The 21,028-nt window shown below is 35.0% G+C and overlaps 1 protein-coding gene across 29 annotated transcripts in view; it reads right to left on the reverse strand.

Moving 5' to 3' along the window:
- LOC117411263 (triadin-like) overlaps positions 1–17,232 on the reverse strand; it is an 86,231-nt gene extending 68,999 nt beyond the window's left edge. For 19 of the 29 annotated variants that reach the window (XM_059025103.1, XM_059025100.1, XM_059025094.1 and 16 more), the window contains exons 1-8: positions 16,845–17,232; positions 11,100–11,312; positions 9,327–9,368; positions 5,293–5,346; positions 3,394–3,528; positions 1,877–1,906; positions 887–1,036; positions 36–62 (exon numbers count right to left, since the gene is read on the reverse strand). In XM_059025103.1, coding sequence (XP_058881086.1) covers positions 36–62; positions 887–1,036; positions 1,877–1,906; positions 3,394–3,528; positions 5,293–5,346; positions 9,327–9,368; positions 11,100–11,312; positions 16,845–16,866 — 673 coding nt within the window. In that variant the 5' untranslated portion in view covers positions 16,867–17,232. Of the gene's footprint in view, positions 1–35; positions 63–886; positions 1,037–1,876; positions 1,907–3,393; positions 3,529–5,292; positions 5,347–9,326; positions 9,369–11,099; positions 11,313–15,440; positions 15,567–16,844 lie in introns of those variants that run through there. The other 10 variants (XM_059025079.1, XM_059025090.1, XM_059025099.1 and 7 more) reach the window with 10 other exon arrangements.
- Positions 17,233–21,028: the final 3,796 nt, after the last annotated feature.

Raw genomic sequence — 21,028 nt, forward strand, 5'->3', positions numbered from 1 at the left:
CCTATTGTCTAAATAGAATATAGAAAGTCACCAACCTTTCCGCTTGGATGGATGAGCTTCACCTGTGATTTGAAAGAAAAAAATTATGTATTACCATACCTACTATAGGATACAGGTATTTGGGACATATATGAAGCACATAATATGCTATGGTTATTAACGACCTAGCTTCCATTCCCTGAATTAAGTTCCAAATACAACTATACATTGTATAAAGCAAATATTGATCAAATTCAAAATGTGTTTGCCATTATATTAATTTGGAAGCTTGGAAGCCAACCATAGCAGTCAAAGATATGCTACTTAGTGTGGGGCTCCATTATTGAAATTTGTATTAGATTAGTGTGGGAAACATACATTAAAATACCCTTTACTGTCATATCAACTGTTTATCTGAATATTTAACAACCAATTACTAATTCCTGAGTACAATTAATCACACCTGATTTCTAACAGTTTAGAGGTATAGTTATTTTATGTATACAGTACTATAGGTTTCAAAGCAAGATGCTGTATTCTGATGAGCACCTATTGTTCACCATATTGGACATCACACCTAAAACTTACAGTGATTACAGTTAGTTTAATCCAAATTTAATGTGATATTGTTCTATCACTCATCATTTGAAAAAATCATTCCAGCTAAATATTTGTTGTATTATCGGTTATGCTTTTTAACAAATCAGCACATTGAAGCAGCACAGAACCATTCATGCAAGTGATTAGACAAATAAGTAATAAGCCTTAAAAAAGCATGTTTAACACAAATGGACACTAAATATCTGTAGAAGATATCTGATTTGTTTTTTTTTTGGGGGGGGGGGGGTAGGGGTGGGATTGTGTATTGCTACTCATTTCATCTTTAATGCATCAGTGAATAAAATACCGTCTTCCTCCTCATCATCATCGCCTTCTTCCTCATCTTCCTCCTCCTCACCATCATTGCCTTCACCGTCTTCTTTCGCAGTTATAAAACCGTCATCGTTGTCATCGTTTTCACCATTATCTTCATGGTCATCATCCATGATATCTTCACCTTCATAGTCATCATCATTATAAACATCATTGAACTTTATGTATACATGTCTGAGCGTAAAACTGTGATAAACCCAATACAGATATAGATGCTGCAAAGGGTTATGTGTTACACTGAGAAACTACTGTACATGAGCAGCAGCAATTAAAGTACAGGAGCCTGGAACATAATGCAATAATACTGACTAAGACATTATGGGGAACAAAGCTGATAACCTAGGATGAAGAAGACTGGCTACATTGAAGGATGCTTCCAGCATTTTTAAACTTAAACTGGGCCTCATTCATTTCATAGCTATCCAGTGCTCCTATCCTGCACCAGAGTAAGAATTACAACACAAAATCAAAAAAAGAAAAGAAAATGGATTACAGGAAACCACTGATGCATTTCTAATGTGATGAAATGTGACTTTTAATGCTACCAAATCAACAGTATAGGAGATTTTCTTACAGCTCTTAGCTGGCATCTGGGTTGGTTTAATATTGAAATGATTATTCCCCTCTGGAGCTATAATTTCAAGTAACGCAAAGGACAATGACATCAGCACAGCTTGGTTAGTAAATATTGTGGCACAGTGTATGCATAGCTGAGCAACGGCACAAACAAAGTTTAAACCAAGCATAACCCCTGATTGTAAAGGATAACCGAGATAATGAAGTTACATTTTTGGTCTCATATTTAAGTTAAGTTTTTGAAGGTTCATAAGAAATTGTTTTTAAAGCAACAGTGACCATGCTTAGGAACTTCATCAGAACTTTGATTTAATTTACTCCAGTTCTACTTTAAATTTGCAACAGATATCTCTGCTTCAGCTACCGTACAGTAAAAATAACAACACACCTCTCCTCTTCGGTGGTTGCTCTGTGTCACCTAAATTATAAGGAAAGACATGTCAGTGTAAGTGCCATGCAAAACAGATTTATTAAATATGTAGAAGAATTAACAGAACAAATAATATAGATTACATGAATCAGAGACAAAAATGGGCTTGTGCCTTGAAATTCCATTCCCATTTCCAATGCTTCTTGAACCTAATTCTGCAGCCCCTGATCTCTCAGAGCATGCATTTGGGTGAGCCTCAAAAACTGGGCTTTAACTTACCTCAGTTTGACCAGCATTTTTTATAATTAATAAACATGTATTGTTAGTGAATTTCTGTTTTTGCACATCAAAAGTGCCATACTGTGACATACCAAAACATGCATGCAAAAAGGATCCCTCACAAGCTAAACAGTGGGTGCGAAGACAAATAAAAAGATTGGATTAGAAAAGCAGGTTAATACTACACTGGCAGTACACTCACGTAGAGCAATGATAGTCTATACTTATGTGTCTTTAGATGTTAAGGTTGTATTAAGAGCTTGAATGAAAAGTTGCTCTGGTGAAAATAAATAGGATGCTTGATTTCATTGTGAATCCAGAGTGTTATATGTATTATAATGTTTTTCATACATGTATGCAGTCAGTTTAATTGTCTTCATTATGTGTGTAAAATTATTTTGGTGGTAAACAGTGAAAGCCAGCAGTCCTAACTTGTACTCTGCTTTATAGTACAATGAAACCATTAAAACTACTTCTTCGCATTATCATTTACATCAGTACTGTTATGTCTGTTATTCTGGTGCTGGGTTTGATATTAAATGGCTCTAAACCAGTGAGTTAAATCTGTTTAAATATAAATTATACCTTATATATTTTCTTCCCTTTTTTCCGATTTTACAACAGCTCTACAACGTTTCTATTAGCGTACCATAACTATTCTTCTAACGTTTTAAATTTCAATAAGCTAAGACTGTCATCCCCCATTTAAACCACTTGTATTTTGTCTATTGTATGTGATTATTTACATCACATACATTTCAGGATCTTGAGCTCAACATCCAAACTTTCTGTTGTTAAACATTCTGGAACCTTCCACATGTCACGGTTCCATTGAGATTTGCACATAGTGACAGTGACTACATTCTACAAAAGTTGGAGTATTCCAGACTGTTTCTCAACATAATGTTAATATTCTATCATAATCACCATCTCAAAATACTATTTACATTAATAACTCCACTCCGAGGTTATACTGGGACTGAAAATGATCACAGTATGCAATAAAGGCAGCAAATTCTGATGTGCAGGTATCTATAAGCTAGGAACCCACAACGCTAATGTGCATTGCCTATGTAAAAGTGCACTGTGATGATCTGCAATACTCTTTATATTTTTAATGCTTACATTTGTAAACAAGCATCACACAAATCTCTGTGAATGCATTAAAACCCTGTTTGAGTGTGTTACAGCATTTTAAGCAAGGGTAGGACCAGTGAAGTTGTTAGCTATTAAACAATGGTGCGATCTTTGAATACCTTCATCGTCATCATCATCGTCAGGCGTTATCATGTCAGACAGTAACGACATGACACCATGAATCCAGTCAGTGGACTCTTCCACCACTTCGTCTATGACTTTCATTGGGTCAGAGCCAAGCTTACTTATACCTCCTGAGTACAGGATTAAAAGAGAGCAATACAGTAAGGGTGAAGAATAGTGTTTACATATACCATCTTCCAAGAGCTACTGTAGTCAGAAATAAGGAAAAGTTAATGTAATCCCATGTTAAGGGGTATCTTGCTGTAGACCTGAGAATGAAGCTACAGTAATGTCAGCACATTAAGGTAATTAAGGTAATTAAATAGTTTTTTAATCGTTTGTCAGTTAACTTATATATATATATATATATATATATATATATATATATATATATATATATATATATATATATATACATATTCTGCTTTAATTAGGCTTTAAACAAATGCAACTGCAGTCTCTAGAAGCATCAGGTTTAAAATTAAGGTTAAATAATTTAAACATCTGTTAATTATTTATACCTCACCTCACATTAAAAAGTATGTATATAAACATTTCAATACTAGTAGTATTTACTAAATAATAATTAGTCATTTTAAAATCAAATCATAAGGATTGGTTTAGGTTCAATTATGTGATGGATATATTTAACAGGAATGTCCAGTATTGATGGGGATGTACTCCTATTATTTTATATGATTAAAATACTTCATAAATAGTAACAGGAAGAAGTGTAAGAATATCATATGCAACATATGCTTGTCTGCTGTACTAGTGTATTGAGTATTGTCTGAAAAAGTTGCAGGTTTTGGCTATACTGTAATCGTGTGTAGTAGTAGGAAACATCAACATAAGCCCATCTTGGTAACTATCTGTAAACAGCTTACTGTGTTCTGCTCCCTGTATTAGGGAATCAGTATAACTGTGAAATGTGAAAAGACAGTTAACTGTATTATGGAGAATAGCTGGTGTGTGAAATGCTTCAGTGATCTTGACGTGATCCAGGACTTCCCAACCACTCTGGCTGCAGTGTTTTACAGACACATGCCAAAAGCAAAACAACTGATCCATAAACAAAAGATATGTGCAAGTACAAATAAAATGCAGGATTTACAGTACAGTCCCATTCTTCTCATAAAAAAAAAAACATTCATTATGACCTACAAATCCAGTTATTTGTTAGTATCAATTTTCTTTAACAAAACAAGACATGCACAGACCAAAAAGTAGTTGTGCTTTGTAACTTAGTCGTTGTACTTTAAGTAGGATTTGACATAAATCAGTATTGTAATGTACTCTGTTGTGTTGAAGCTCCATATGACAAGAATTAATTCTAGATGCAGGTTAATGTCAGACGGCCTATTAAATTCACACTTGTGTTTCCACATACTTGCATTTTAAGAATGGAGTTTGGGATCTGGCTGTAAAATGCTGAACCCCATAATAATGTGAGCAATCTTTTAAGTATTTGGAATGCATTTTGTAAATGTTGCTTGCTATTTTAAATTCACTATTACATATTAAGTGGTAAAGTGTTAAAGAAGGAGTAGGTGTAGATGTTGGGTTTGTAACCCCATGGTACAACAACCCTAGAAACACAACTGGTGAGTGCATTCCTATGAGTTTGTAGTCCACACTTTTCTAATAGCATGTATTATTGATTATTCTATATTTTCATAAACAAAAATAAAGTGATTTTTCATATTTGAATAGTCATCTTCATAGTCAAGATCTTGATCAAGAAATTGTACAGCCGTGATTACAAATTCTGCATGTTTGCCTTTTAATTTGTGTGTTCATTAGTTTATTATGCATCTTCAAACTGTCTACATCATAAAAAGTGTTAGAAAGTAGCCACCACTGCAAAGAATGTAATGCACCACAGGATTCCTTGCCTATAGGGCTCTTGGCTTCCTTTAGTGCTTTGCCGAAACCAGGCTGATGTGCTCCTGTTAGGACAAAAAATGTTTAAGGAAATTGGTTGGGGAAATGGAAGTGGAAGAGTGACCCCTTGCTTGATAGCATGCGCAATTACTACAAAACCTCCCGCTAAATTAGTTTGCTGTTTGTGTCGTAATTATCATTTATTAAAATGAATACAAAAAGCTGCAAGCTTATCAAAAGCTCCTTAAAGGCATAGCATTTGAAAGGATATATTTGCCATGGGCACAGTGGGGTCTGTAATGGTTTTTCTTTTCTGTTTAATCAAACATCATTCCTAACTTCACCCACACTTGATCTATGCATCTAAAAAAGAAAAACTATCGCAAATTACAAAAGAAACATCTTGTTAAATGAATTGATTCTTCCATTTATTAACTTAATAATGCATTTTATGAATATTCCTGGTATTTTTAGATCTAATAAGGTTGGTTAGGTTGGGTCTAGCAGTACTTGCAGTGTCTTTAACATTATGCAAAAGTTCACTGAAAAGTTAGGTAATATTGTCTTGCTGCTTTGTCACACTCCATTTGTCAGGGAGAAAAAACTGTGTAATAATGTATTTGATCAAAATTTTATGAAATAGACTTCAATATTTCTGCACTGAGTAGTTTATCATTACAACTTTATATTACTGAGTAAAGCCAATTGTCAAAAAGATGGAATGGACTATTATTAAATTATAGTGTTTAGAAAAATGAAGATACATTTTAAATTTGGCAGCTTTTGTAGCTGTTGTAATATCCATATATCATCAAAATGTTATGGGAGCAAAACACACAAATGCACTATATTCTCTTTAATTTTATTCTTAATGATTAATTTGCATCACAGTAAGCAGTCGTTAATTTAAAATGTAATACATACTACCAGTCACACAGGAAAAATCAGTAAAGCAAGTTAATAATACTGTATGTATAGTTTACTGTAAATATTGTGTTGGGTACATTTTTTGTATTCAATGCTACAGAGTGAATAACGGGTTTTGCAATCTATCTTGCATTCATGCAAATCCGAAGACAAAAAGAGCAGCTGAATGCTAAACTTGGAAAGTAATTCCCGTAATTCGGCGGTTTAATTTTGGTTAAATATACATTATTTCCCATAAACATATACACATATGTTTTACATTAATTTATGTATCGCATATATAATGATCAAATGCATTTAGGTTGGACATTTAGGACATTAGGTAACTAATATGCACACTAACACCTGGTAGTTGCTTTACACATTGATAGTTAAAGTCTAATATTGGGGAATAGAAGATCAAAGTATCCATCAATTTCAGAAATAATTTTAATAATTGGCTGGGGTCTTTTAAAACTTTTCTTACACAATAATACTTACTGTATATAGCATGCAAATCAGTGATTTTGACAATAAACAGAGATAAGTGTTAGTTTATTTCTACAGTAAGTCAGTGTGCAATAATCACATAAATGAATAGCTGGAACATACATACCAACACATGATGACAGCCTTTGATACCAATTGAATTGCATGTTGTATTGCAATAGCTTACTTGATTTTGCAGTGACTGCTTTCTTGATTTAATACCCTAGCCTATAACTGATGTGTTTTCTTTACCTCTTATTTGATTCTATAAATGATCTGCTCATTACAACACTTTCATTTTGATATGCAGTCCTTTGAGGGATTCTTTTAATCCAGATTGTTCTTGTTTTAAGGTAAATTTGTAAACATGCTTATTTAAGTGTGAAAGAAAGACTGGTGAATAGGAAGATGTAAAGTGCCTACTGTGTGCTTTAAGTAAACCACTGGGATGAGATGACATGCATGCTTAGTGTTAATATTTATTTTATTGTTAAATTATTTTAATTTTAGTAATTAGTAGGAAAATGGAACCTGATTTTAGTTTCATTGTAGGGACTCTAAGAACCATGTGGTGAATTCAAGGGTTGATTGGTCACACTGGTTCAGTTTCCAGCTGATTTCTGAGGCATCGGTTCATTGGATCCATAATTGATCATTAATAAATGAATCCCTGTGGTTTGCTTTATGAAATTTTATAATTAAAGTTCGGGAGGAGGGTCAGACACCAATCTCCGCGTCACCAAATTGAATCATTCAATTTACACATTAGCTAATTTAAATTGTTAGCACTATAAATACCCGCTTCACTTATCTCTCAGTTGTGTTTTGATTTCATCGTAACCCACCACCTCCCCATCTCCTCCTTTCTTAATAACAGTTTTTATGTTTTATCAAATGGGGGTCTCAGCCTCGTCCAGTTGGCCAGGCAGCGAACCCTCAAACCAAGTTAGGTTTGATGCCAAATGAATGTGTATATACAGCATACTTTTCTGTTAAATCGCATACTCCGCATTCTCTACAATAAATATTTGTACTAAAACATTTTGTGATTGGTGTTTGTCCCGAACTACTGAAATGTTATTTGGTTACTTTGGGTGTCAGTCTTGTGCAGGGCACACATGAGTTGGGTTTGAAATAGAGAACCAGTGGCAGCTGGAAGGTGATGTCGCTCACAGGGGGCGGGGTTAAGAAGGATAAATACTGGAGTATGGTGAGCAGGTCAGAAAAGAGTACAGAGAAGTGGGTCGTGAAAAACAGGAAGACCTGGCATCAGAGGCCCTGTCTAATCGAACATTTTAAAATAAATATGCTTTTTATTTATTTATATGTAATATGCAACAATAAATACATAGCTTTAACGCGGAGGCAGCTGTCCGATCCCAATTCTCCACTCAGTCCCCACTGCATGCTCGGAGGAGGCAGATGCGCTGTTGTCCCCTCTGTAGTTATGATTACCATGTCTATTAGCCAATCACGTTCTTCCATTTCTTCAGCTGGCTTGCATGGAACACTGAGTAAAGCCGTCTAAAAAATAGCCACGGGTGGCATTCCTCCCTTCCTCTATTACCTGCTTTAGCCAATCGTTGGACATGTGCCCTGCCACATTGATAACCTCGGATGTTAATACTGATGAGAGTGAAAGGAACAAAATGTGGTTTAAAAGGACGTAGGAATGCCTATAGATTGATTCATTTCAATTTTAATACATTTAAAAAATTGTAATTAGTAGTTATGTTTGTTTCTTCAAATTGTAAAGTACTCCGGAATTAAAGTTTGGCTGAATTGCTTCCTTTTTATTAAATATATATGTTTCATATGTACAGAACAGTATATCGTTATTTATTAAGTTTAGAAAATTAAGTCGATAGGATGTACTTGATTTTTCTCTGTATTTCTCCGGCCGTAACAACTGTGTTAAAGTGAGGTGGTCTTGAAATATAAATGTTATATTAATTACTGTCATACACAGTGCATTTTTAAACATACACTAGCAGTGTGTAACAGTTCTGGAATATCGAGAATCCGGAATGTAATGCATTCATTTTGCAATGAGCAAAATAATTGTATAGATAAAACAACTGGTTCAAATAGGCAATGGAAGGTTATGAGATGATTTCATTTTTCAGAAGAGACCAAAGGCCAAAGGCATATTTTCTGACAGGAATGAAACCATTTTAACAATATAAAATTGGCAAGTAATTACTCAGAAAAATGATTTAGCTCTGACTAGCAGTATCAAAGTTATTTTGTGCTTATTTTTTTCCTTTCAGAAAATGTGCCTGCTGTACACAGGACACCCACAACATCTTAAAAGAGCGTAAGAAGCAAGATCTGAATAAGTGCCTTAGCTGCCCCCAAAACACCATAAGCATATCATGTTTTGTACGCCAATGTTTAAACTTAACCTCTTTTTACATATTTTCCAGCCATTACCTTTTTTTTAGGTAAATGCACTCAATTTGAAACAGATTTCAAACAAGCAGCATGCCAATGTAGACACAGCCTAATCTTTCTAGTAAAGTTTGTATGTATACATCTATCACATCAAAACACTTTGTGATTATTGCACCTGTTTTCATGCACCAATACAACAGTTAGGTCTCCAGGCACACATTGAGAAACAATTCCACTGCAGGCAGAATGTATTTACCAGGTGGTAAACAGGGGTCATCACAGTATTGTGTATAGGGTGCTTTATATTGGATGGCAACAGGATGAGTCATGGAACGAGCAGTGAAAAAAGGAGGGAAAGTTATTAGCCATGAAGAGATTGAAAAAGTGATTGACAGTGTCTGTATTCTCTCTCTGCAATTTAGTGTGCAAAAAAAAAATCTTATCCACGTCTCACTTTTACTTCTTGAGCAGCTATCCCCATTTTTAATGGATTATTCTTCTACACTAGCTTGCATTTTCTTTGCTGCGTTACTATTTTTTGCAATGTTTTGCTTTTTATATTTTAGTCAATAATTCTGAAAGGAATGTCATTTTATACAATCCTAATTTTAATTGATGATGTGTGAAGCTATTTGGGTTTTATTTAAAAACTTCTTACTGCCCAAATTAATCCATGTCTGTAAAAAAAAAATATATATATTATTAAAAAAAAAAAGAAAATCTAATGAGAAAATATGAATGAAAGCCAAAACTATACAGTAAATAATAATACATATTATTTCCCCAGATACTACAAACATAATGGTAATATGTACTGCTATTCAATACATTCCTATGTACAATTTGGTCAGATATCAGTTTACAAAGAAGATATTGAAAGCCAATAATTCACACCTGATGCTTTAAGGCATTTATCATGTTGCAATAACAAGTTAAACCTTTCAAGTTAATTATAAACAATCAAAGTGAATGCAACTCCTTTTGATGCCTATTACAGTACATTCTTTACTCATTAAAGAGGCTGCTGAATGCATTGTATCCCTATGGTTTGCTGAGTAGGCCTTCAGCATTGATGACTCACAAGCTGGTAACTCTCTCACTCTTTAAACATACTGGTGTTCCCCACCCAGGGGTTATTTGGTGGCTTCCCTATTAAAGTCATTAAATACAATAACAATACAGTAGAAAGGGGTTAGAATTATGTGTATATGAAAGCAAGTTTAATTTTTACACATGAAATTTAATTGAAAATAGGCATGTATACATTTAAGTTTGACCAACAATTTTGCATATAGGTATGCCAAAATGTATGGAGGATAAAATGATTAGATTAATGTGTATACAGTATCCAGTTGATGAAAGTTGTGGTCTGCAAGTAGGAAATTAAATCAATCAACAACATTTTCAAAATGATCGATATATTTGAAACCCCATGCTGAAGAAAAACAGCTCTTAAATGTTTGTAACAACAACAGCAACACAAAGTTTTTTTCTTAAATGCCATCTCTTTTATAGCTGTTATCACTTAAATATGTCAATTATAACATTGTACTGTTGTAAGTAGCAGATGCATATCAATTTTGCTTATAGAGGAATGCATGACTAGTACATTTCAAGATGAAAAGAAGAGGCTGTCCCCAGAGTTTTTAATATGTTGAATTCAAAGAAGGATATAATGGGATGGATGTAATAACAAGTCAACAAGGCATTATAGGTATATTTTAGTGTAAAGTAACATGACTGTGTTACACTGCAGCTTTGTTAAACTTGGACCGCACATCTTTGTACACTTTTAATTCCTGTGACATGATTACCTAATTAGCTAGAACACAGAAAAGGACTTTTAGACCACAGGAAGTAATATGATACTAGGAGGAGCGTGTGTAAAACTTATTTTCATACAATTTGGTGCTTGAATGTGTTAAAAAAAATACAAGTACAGAAAGATCTTCAACACAATGACCTACTTGTGATAATGCTAACAAGAGGTAACATCAGCTTTAAAACATCATAAAAATGTATTACTTACCAACATAACTCTTGTAATCCATTAAATCAAACATGACAATGGCAACAGCTGACCAGGTGACAATTAAAGCAACAACAAGCAACAATGCTGTAGGGGAGCTGAATGTTGAAGCTAAGTCGTCAGCCACAGATTTCTTTGGCACATTTGATGAAGGTTTCGGGACAGCTCCATTCTTGTTGTCTATCACAGCTGCGGTGGTGGCAGACACCTGCCCTGCACAGGGTTAAAAAGAAGAGAGTGTCAGACTGCATTTAGTGACAATGATGAAATGTTACATTACAACACTCTCAGTCACTGATGTGAAACAGTCCTCTTTGCAGCAATAAGCAAACACATGAATACTGTTATCCTTTCTGTGTCACACTAATGCATTTACGTTTTTTAAAAACAATACAGGTTTTATATTTAGAAGGAAACATAAAGAAAACAGTTGCCTTTTTATTGGTACAATTGATATCTGTAATATCTTCTAACTTGGAAAATCTGACCCAATGAATCAACAAAAACAAAAATTTGCATTACAAAATTCAGCTGGCAGTGCAATAGCTACTAAAATCAAATACTCAAACAAGCATTGCTTGAAATGTATTCAGAAGCTAAAATAGACATGTTCATATTCCATGTTCCTATAATTTATTTGATGAGGTACCATGTTTATTTTACTGTAATAAGGCTCTAAATAATTATACATTTTGTCAGCTAATTCATAATGAAAGAATAATATATTTTTAATTTTGAAAGAATATAGACATGAAAACTCCACATTTTTAGCAGTACTTTTTTTCTGAGCAACTTACAGAGACTAGTGGTTGAACCATGCATCAATAACTGCTGTTGCAGTCACTTACAATAGGACCTCACTAACGGTGTCTTAATGGTTTCATTCCTGTAATTAACTTACAAAGTTTTGGTTTACATAATGGAGAGGAGTAAACATGTGCTGTTGAGTACTGTTTGGTGAAATATAGTACCAACCTGTGTCTCTACGGTTACATAAATTAAAGTTGAACTCTTACCACTGCAGTATTAGTCTCTGTCCTATCTTTCATTGGGATAATCATAAATGTATTGTGCCAGCAGGGCTTGTGTAAACTTAAACTCTTAGAATGGGTGCATGGTCACTTTGTAAAACATACCAGTATCAACTTACAGGATCAGCTGATGAACTGCTGAACAAACAATGGATAACTTCTCACTGTTTTATGAACAACCCGTTTTAGTCAACATGACATTCCATGCAGTTGTCTCAGATTAATTGTATATTAATTTTAAATTGAATTCATAAAAAGCAAACAACCTTGTATAACAGGCTTAATCCTATTCAACAAAGAAGCACACAGCTACAGTATACTGATATCTTTAAACTTTTGCATGACATGCATGGAAACGAGAGCCAGGCTCCTAACGGCAAAATAAATACTCTAAACAAATACAATCTCAATGCTACAAAAAATGTTGTGGATTAACATCAACTAGCAACCAGGCAACAACCAATATTGTACTAAAGAGTAAGTAGCGGGGTTCCGAAAAATATAGCGTTACACGTCCCCACGTGTTGCTACAACTGTTTAAATAAAGTACCTGTAAATTTGTCTTTTCATTGTTAACATCCTGACAACGTTTTACACTTATAACTTTAAAGTCTGTTTTCAAAGCATTTCAAAATGTCTGCTGTAGTGCATTGATAGTGTAAGGATTATTGCCTGCATTGTCAAACAGGTAACACAGCAATAACGATCCATGATGTGCACACAAAAAGCTGAGTACCAATCAATGGCAATTAACTTCCGCATTGAGGCCCAAATTTATAAAGGGGAAAAACCAACCGCAAAAAGCCATGTAATGTGCATGTTCAGTGCGGCCGCACTCAGCGTCAAAGCAGGCGATTCCACAATCAAACAATTTAAATACCCCTCACCTTCGGTGGAGAATTACACACCTCTCACAATAAATAGCGGGTTTGGGTCAACCCTGCGTGTGTAGGCTACACATTCCAAAAGAAAATGAATGGCACACAAAGACCTCAGCCTGGTACTAGCCATGGTGATGAGGATGCTCGGAAGCGAAAACTGAAATTGGAAATTTTGGTACAAGCAGTACTTGTAACACATGGAGTGTTACAAGCTCGAAATACATCACCAGGACAAATGAATAAAATATGGAATGCGTGGTGGCTTGTTAATAAACAAATGTACCACTTCAGAGTTTGTAGTCTAGGTTGCTTATACATTACGACGCATCATCCAGTTACTGTGCTTCGTATATTAGTTCAACTTCTTATTTGGTATAGAAAAATTCCAGGCGTATAGACGTTTCAAACTTCAGAAACAATACGTTTTATTTACTTACATCCATGGCAGTCAAACGTGTGGAAAATCATTCCATTGTACAGCAATATATTCAACAACAATAACTCTGTACAGCTTCATACGAACAGTCTTCAGTTTAACTACGACTTGTATCTTCTTAAATTATTCTGCAGTTACAACTTTCCTATTTCTTATGTATGTCTGTATTTCTGACTCTATGTATGATTTTAAAGCATACAGTATCTGTATGGTCTATAATATAGCTACATTATTCAAATGCAACCAATTCATCATGTAAATGTGATCTTTCCTTAATCCTAACTCAAGAACCATTGCTGTGGAAACTGGGATATGTATTTCTTGCCCAGGACTACAATCCCACAATTCACTGCAAAACTGACACATTTCTAAGGAAAGTGAAATAATTATTATTTCATATCAAAAGCACAACAGAAAGGTAAGACAAGTTTGTTTGATCACATCAGGTTATACACGGTAGTGCAGAGGGACACAGGGACCCAAAATAGTTTAATCCGGCACTGCCAGAGAGTCATTAATATTTCTTACTAATATTATTGGGGGGTGCATTACTGTGTCGGCCTCTGGAGACAACAACTTTATAACAAGTGTTCAGTTTATGTTTAATGGATATATTGATATTACAGTTAGGGGTGTAGTGGCTGTCCTAAAATCAATAATGGTACATTCTAAACAGTTAACCCTTCATGTTTAATTAAATTAAATATGATTGTTTTGCACTTAACTTTTTCATAAGAAATCAAGAAGTTATTTATAATCCAACATGTGTACAAAAGCAAATGGTAGCCTTGCATTTAAAACTGCAGCTATGGTTCTTCATAGGGATCAGAGAGAAGGACACTTTATTTTATGAGAGGAACTTGTTTTACAAGGGATGTTAAATGCAACTGCTCAGTCGTACACCCCCCATAAAATGCATGGGGTACATATTATAGTCTAAAAATTTCTGTACAGGTAAATTCAGAATGACTGTCCCTGGTACAGTACATGCACGCTTGCATTATTATAGTTTGAGATATAAGTATGTTAATATCAAAATATAAACCAGCCATCTTAATTTGAATTTGAATTTTGTAGTTACAAACTTACAAAGGACTTGCATATTGTATTGTTCTTTGCTCCAATGCAACTGTAAACAACCTTCTCTTTTTGAAAAAACAATGGCAAAGGTAAACACCTGTACCTTGAAAATGCTTAAATTGCAGTTGTGCTTAAGTTATGAGGCATTTTGTTGAGTAATATTCATTTCCCTACCATTTATAAACATGAAGGGTTACCTTTTATCTGACCGGCCAATAAACTGCTCTTGAAATTATCACAGATTTAAAAAAAATAGAAGTCAACTGAAATGTGTTTTAATCGATGTCTAAATTACACCTTTTCTTCTACTAAGACACTCTTCTTCTAAAATGTTGTTTGTCCATACAGTGTCTGCATGCACTCTACACTGTAGAGGTCTTTTGAATGAGGTCATCATGGCTTCCCTGGGTTGCATGGGCCCATTCCACACATATCCTTTAACTGTTAACGTAGTAAACCTGCGCTGTATACATTTCTAGCCCATGGTCTTATTATTTTATATATATATATATATATATATATATATATATATATATATATCAGGCAGTTTAGCAGTTTAAAGACAAAAAGCCAACATAATAAATTACAAAAATGTTAGAATGTAATGTGTTTATGTGTTTATTTTGCCATTGGTAACATATCAGTGCTAATTTATTTTGATAACCAGGTTTCATAATACCACATATGCACCTATTGCATTTTCTTTTATGTCATTGCTGAATCATAAAATGGGATTCTAAATTTGAACAGAGTAAAGACAATTGATATAAAATGTTTTTTTTTTTTTTTTTTTTTTTTTTAGTCCCATAGCTTAGTCCAGGGTTACTGTAACTTTCCAACCCTATTCAATTTCTCCCACTACCTTATTGAAAAATAACAAACAATCCTTTGGAATAAGAGCAATATACTATACCCATCATGCTGAGGATTTCTTGGGAATATCGAATAAGCTGTCAAATGTACATGCCAAAGACGAATTGTATCAGTTAGTATTAATACTGAAGTCTGACCACAGTATGAGTGTCCACTGCTTTACATTAGAAACTGCCAGCTTCAACCACCTGTTTTAGCACTTTACAGCAGTCCCTGCTGTCAGACAGCAAATTATAGATCATTTCCAACTGCTGACTAAAGGTCCTCTGTGCACAAACCATATGCCAGTTCCACTCAATTCAGCCAACTGTCCAAAGTAGTATACGTTTTAAATCTTCAAACCTGTGTTTGTACAGATAAACCATCACACGTGCTACTAGTAAAACTTTTACATATTGCATGGTTAAGTGACAGAAATTAAACTTTAGTTTAAAAAGTAACATTTATTTGCAGACATTTCTATTAAGATCAAGTTATGCAACATGACTTGGTATTGACAACAGACAGAATACAGTATTTAAAGTACCTTAATTATTATTACTTTACAGTGGTGGTTCACAGTTGGCATATAAAAAGTACTTGCATTTCCACAATAGATTGAGACTAGTGCAAATAGGAGTCAGGTCTATGCACGTATGATAATGCCTGGGAACGAACATTTTGTAATAAGATGCCATTTATAAATTGATCACAATTACAGAGATGCAATATCATATACAGCTATGGCCAAAAGTTTTGCATCACCCTATAGAATTAACTAATTTTGCTTCATAAAGTCAATTAAAACCTGGCTGAATAATGTTATGTTAAGATATTCAATTACATACTGCTTTGTAGTTTTCAATATACTTAACGAAAAACTTGCAAAAAATTGTGACATTTCGAAAGCTAACATGAAATACTGTACTACTATCATGGCTTCCGGTAGACTTTTGCGATATCATTTTGTAGTTTCTTTGATTACGTGATGTTAAATAAAATATCTAAATTATGTCCATATAGTTGTTGTTTTTTTTAAATTGTCTCAATAGGAGAATTCTAGGTGATGAAAATCTTTTCGCAATAGCTGTAAATCACTATTTATTGTATTTGAACTATAGAATGAGTAAATATAGAATTAGTAATGATTTCACTATGAAAAGTCCACTGTGAAAAGTTATCTGATTTAAAATAAATATCTATCCCACACCCACACTGACAGGCTGTCTAACACATCACTTGTCAGGCTATATGATCTGCAGTATTTATAGAAACCTATAGTCATGTAATCCTCCCATGATGTACCCAGTAAAAGGCCTGCTTAATAACTTTCAAAATGTCACTCTTTCAAAGTTTTCAAGTTCAGTATTATGCAAGTCAACACGACAGGACAGGTAACCAAATCATTGTGACAAGGGTAAGACATTATTGAATAGAAAAAAAATCAGAAAAATTCAGACAGTACCTTCAGCAGTGATCTCAGTCATGGTGCTGTGCGGTCTCTTATTCAAATCTAGTTCCCTTGCTTGTAAAATATCTTTTGGGGGTAAAAGTTGTGTCTCCTTCTTAGATTTCTATTCCTTTTTGCTTCTGTGACCCCTGCTAGAATCCTTCCCCTTTAGCAAAGCCCAAAGCCTTTCCTTGACACTTATTGCCAAGTCTTGAGTTTCAACTTCTTTCTAAAATAGCAATGTCCCAGACCAGGTCAGCCACCGTTCCTTTATTGCATCGTAAAAGTGGGTCTGAAGGCAGCAACCAGCTCCAGGTGGGGTAGCAAAGCAGGAAAAGAAAGCTCATGCAGTGGAAGATTCAGTTAAAGCCTGCAAACTTCTCCCAGTATAATTACAGGCTGGGGGGGGGGGGGAGGAGTATAGGTCAGAAAGCATCAAACCAGGGCCTCAATGTAACCTTATCCATTACTGCTCCGGTTTATTCTTAGAGCACTTAATACCAGGAGCATTCTGCCTTGCCTTTTTTGGCCAGGGGTGTGACCAGACAGAGGCCACTGCTGTCACTGATGTGGAGGGGATTGGAGTTGCTTATCTCTGTTTTTATTGTGACTGACAACCATCTCCTCTAACACAATACAGACAGCACTGGCTCACTACACAGAACACTCATTTGAAAAAAAAAAAAGGTGCCTAATAATAAACTAATACTCATATTCCATACTAGCAGGCAATTAATGCAGTTGTGTTTTCTCATTCCTACACTGTTATGCGTCATGTACCATAATTCAAAATCAGTAAATGAAAGGCAGTGGATTGATTAACTCCTTGCCTTTTAACAACGGCTTTTCACTTTTGGAGTCTCTGTGGAAATCATGTTAAAAATCCTTTCAACGAGAGAGACAGAAAAAGATCACATTTGGAAAATGGGATCATAAACCTCAGATTAAACCATGCTTTACATAAGTGTGTAAAGGCTGCAATTACAGAGAAACCCAGAATTACTGAATACCAGGAAAGCTTTCCATAAACAGTAATAATGGCTTGCTGGAAAATGGGGCTTAAGAAAGCATGCTCTCCCCAAAATGAATACCCTCCCCCATTATAAAAATGTCTGTTTTTACAATTACTATTGATAATAACAATGTGCATTTGAACAGGGAAATATGAGAAAAAGTAAATACTTAAAACTATTTTGCAAGCTACTTCTTATTTTTGCTATTTCTAACTGTAGCGCATGTAGCACTGCTTGTCACAAGAAGGCAACTTCTGTAGAGGAAGGTAATTGTATGCTGTGGCTGGCAAAATCTGCGCTCATTAACATTTAAAGATGTACATCATCTTCTCAATCCCCTCTCTGAGGATAGAGATGGCTTGTTCAGGAAGAAGGCTGTCACAATTCATGGAGCAAGCTTTCATTCAACCCTCATCAATACAATATCTGGACAAGATCTGGACAGCAGCATGTTTCTCCCTGAGACTTGCACTGTCAGTGAGGTTGATTTGGATGCTCATGGTGCTTCTTCCACCCTCACCACTAGAACTATGATTGACTGATCAAACACCTGGGTTAGAAGGTTAAACTATGGTTTATAGCACAAAGCCCCAGAATTTGCAACAGTTGACGTAAAGTAATTGTTAGGATAACTGAATCAGTCCACACCACCAACCACAGTCTGTATAGTGCTTCATAGGGCAATATAAAAAGCTTCCCTTATACGAAAAGATTGTATTGACAACTATTATACATCTTGATGTATAATAGTTATTGAAAAAGATTTGGTATAGCTTCTTGGTGATGATTCTATTACACACTGCAATATAATTATGTGCAAATATTATACACTATGCTTTGTGCACCACAAAGATAGTTATGGTGATTGTTGAATCTTAATATATTATTTATGAAAACTATCATATTAAAATACATGTATAATCTCAAGCTTAAGACCAGAGAGAGAGCGAGAGAACGGAAAATGTCAGGACTGCCTCAATAAAGTGTATACATAATGGTGAACAAATGTAGAGCAGAATTATTTATTGCTGAACCCTTTCAATACTACATAATTTAATTAATGTTTACTCACGGTTTAACATTTTTGAACCCTTAGCAATACAGAAAACATCTATACTGTCCTACCTGCTATTTATATCCATGTTCAACCTGATCACATCTGTTTTCTGTTGCAACACTACCCATCCTCTCCAGCCCCAACGAAAATACAGTGGCTCTCAAAAGTATTCACCCCCCTTGGACTTTTACACCACCAAAGGTCCCCATCCAACTTGACGGAGCTTGAGCAATTTTGCAAAGAAGAATGGGCAAAAATTGCAGTGTCCAGATGTGCAAAGCTGGTAGAGACTTATCCAAATAGACTTATGGCTGTAATTGCTGCCAAAGGTGCTTCTACCAAATATTGACTCAAGGGGGTGAATACTTATGCAATCAATTATTTTCTGTTTTGTATTTGTAATTAATTTAGAACAATTTGTAGATTTTATTTTCCACTTTGACATGGACTTTTTTGTGTTGATCAGTGGCAAAAACTCCTAATTAAATCCATTTTGATTCCATGTTGTAACACAATAAAATGTGGACAAGTCCAAGGGGGGTGAATACTTTTGAGAGCCACTGTATTTACATTACGTTTATTGAGTCGTAAAAGTCAACATGGTATGAAAAAAAAAAAAAAAAATTTACAAAACACTTTTCCAATCTAAATAAGTATTTGAAACACCAATAGTCTCTGATAAAAATATAAAATACTATTTCTATTTTAAAATAGATACACTATTTTGTAAATAGCAATCGCTATCCATGCCTTTGGATTATCTCTTCAATTCATGTTAACTTTGGCAACTGATGGTAGCTGTATTATTTTTTCTTTATGGTAACACTAAGCAACGATAAATCCGGAGTGCTGTGGGAGAAGAGACTGGAGGAGGCAATATGATGCCAAAACCACTGCTTCTGCACGTGTAGCAAATGATGCCCCTGGAAAACATGGGTATGTGTGAATATGTAGATGTTGTGTGTAGCTGGCATAGTGCTAAGTGGCTGGGCAGAGGGTCTAGTTTTAGATGTTTTAATTTGTAGGTGTAGTTAGTTCTCAGCAGGGGACTAGGATTTCAAGCCTCATGTGTTAAATTAGTCCCCTGTTTTATGATCCGTTATTGGCTTTGCAGTCACTTTAGAGCATTTGAGTTCTTTAATGAAGTGGCAGAAAGGATTGGGTTGGAATCATGACCTTCACAGAGTTTGTGGCGTTGCATAAACACTAGTGAAGCAGCAGGGTAGGGCCAGAAACAAGACAGCAGAAGCAGGGTTTGGGTTCACCGAAACGATGATGTATGCCCAATAAACAGTCGGTGCAATAAACAGCCTACTGCCTACCCATGAGCAATTAAACTTGTGTGTCCGTACCCCGTATCATACACCCCCCCGCCGCCCGCTCCCACTTGAATGCCATAGTGGTGATTTAAATGAATAAACTTGCCACATTCACTTAATGCATGAATTTGATCACTTATATAATTGTACAGTAAAAGTCACAATCGCTGTTTTCTGGTGAGCAGCCTCCTTGTACTCAGAGCATTCTGCTCTGGCTGAGTGCAGCTGCTGGCTGCCTGGTGTCACATGCAGCAGTTGTAGGAACAACTTGTCACATACTTTGCTCTTAGTTCTACAGGGTACGTACTCACAGACATACAAAAATGTGCAACTTGAGCTGCTTTGTGATGTCATGCAGTTGACAGCAGTTTACTGTACAGAATAGAACTTCGATAAGGTAGAACTTCCATGAGGTGAGGCTCACCCTTCTCACAGCAGCTGCTTTTCACATTAGGCAGCACAGTTTCCTTTGGAAAGAAAACGCAGGTTTTCACTGATTTTGTATTACCAAAGCACACACTATTCACAGTATAGACTGTTATTAACAAACTGTATTAAGGAGTTCAATTGTATTTGCTGTAATGTGTAGGCTAATAACACACACACACATGCATGGCACATACAATTTTGTTAACCTTTGTATCATTGCCACATTTAAAAAACACAAATATACTATAAATGTCACTTGTAGTTTGTTAATGCATTTAACATTTGCATATCATGGCCAGTTTTAACTACAAAAGGTTGCATGTTATTCGCTTTACATTACGGTCTTCTCCTACACAGCATACAGCACGTCTATGATTTCGT

This window comes from Acipenser ruthenus, chromosome 6, assembly GCF_902713425.1.
Source record: "Acipenser ruthenus chromosome 6, fAciRut3.2 maternal haplotype, whole genome shotgun sequence".
Taxonomy (NCBI): Eukaryota; Metazoa; Chordata; class Actinopteri; order Acipenseriformes; family Acipenseridae; genus Acipenser; species Acipenser ruthenus.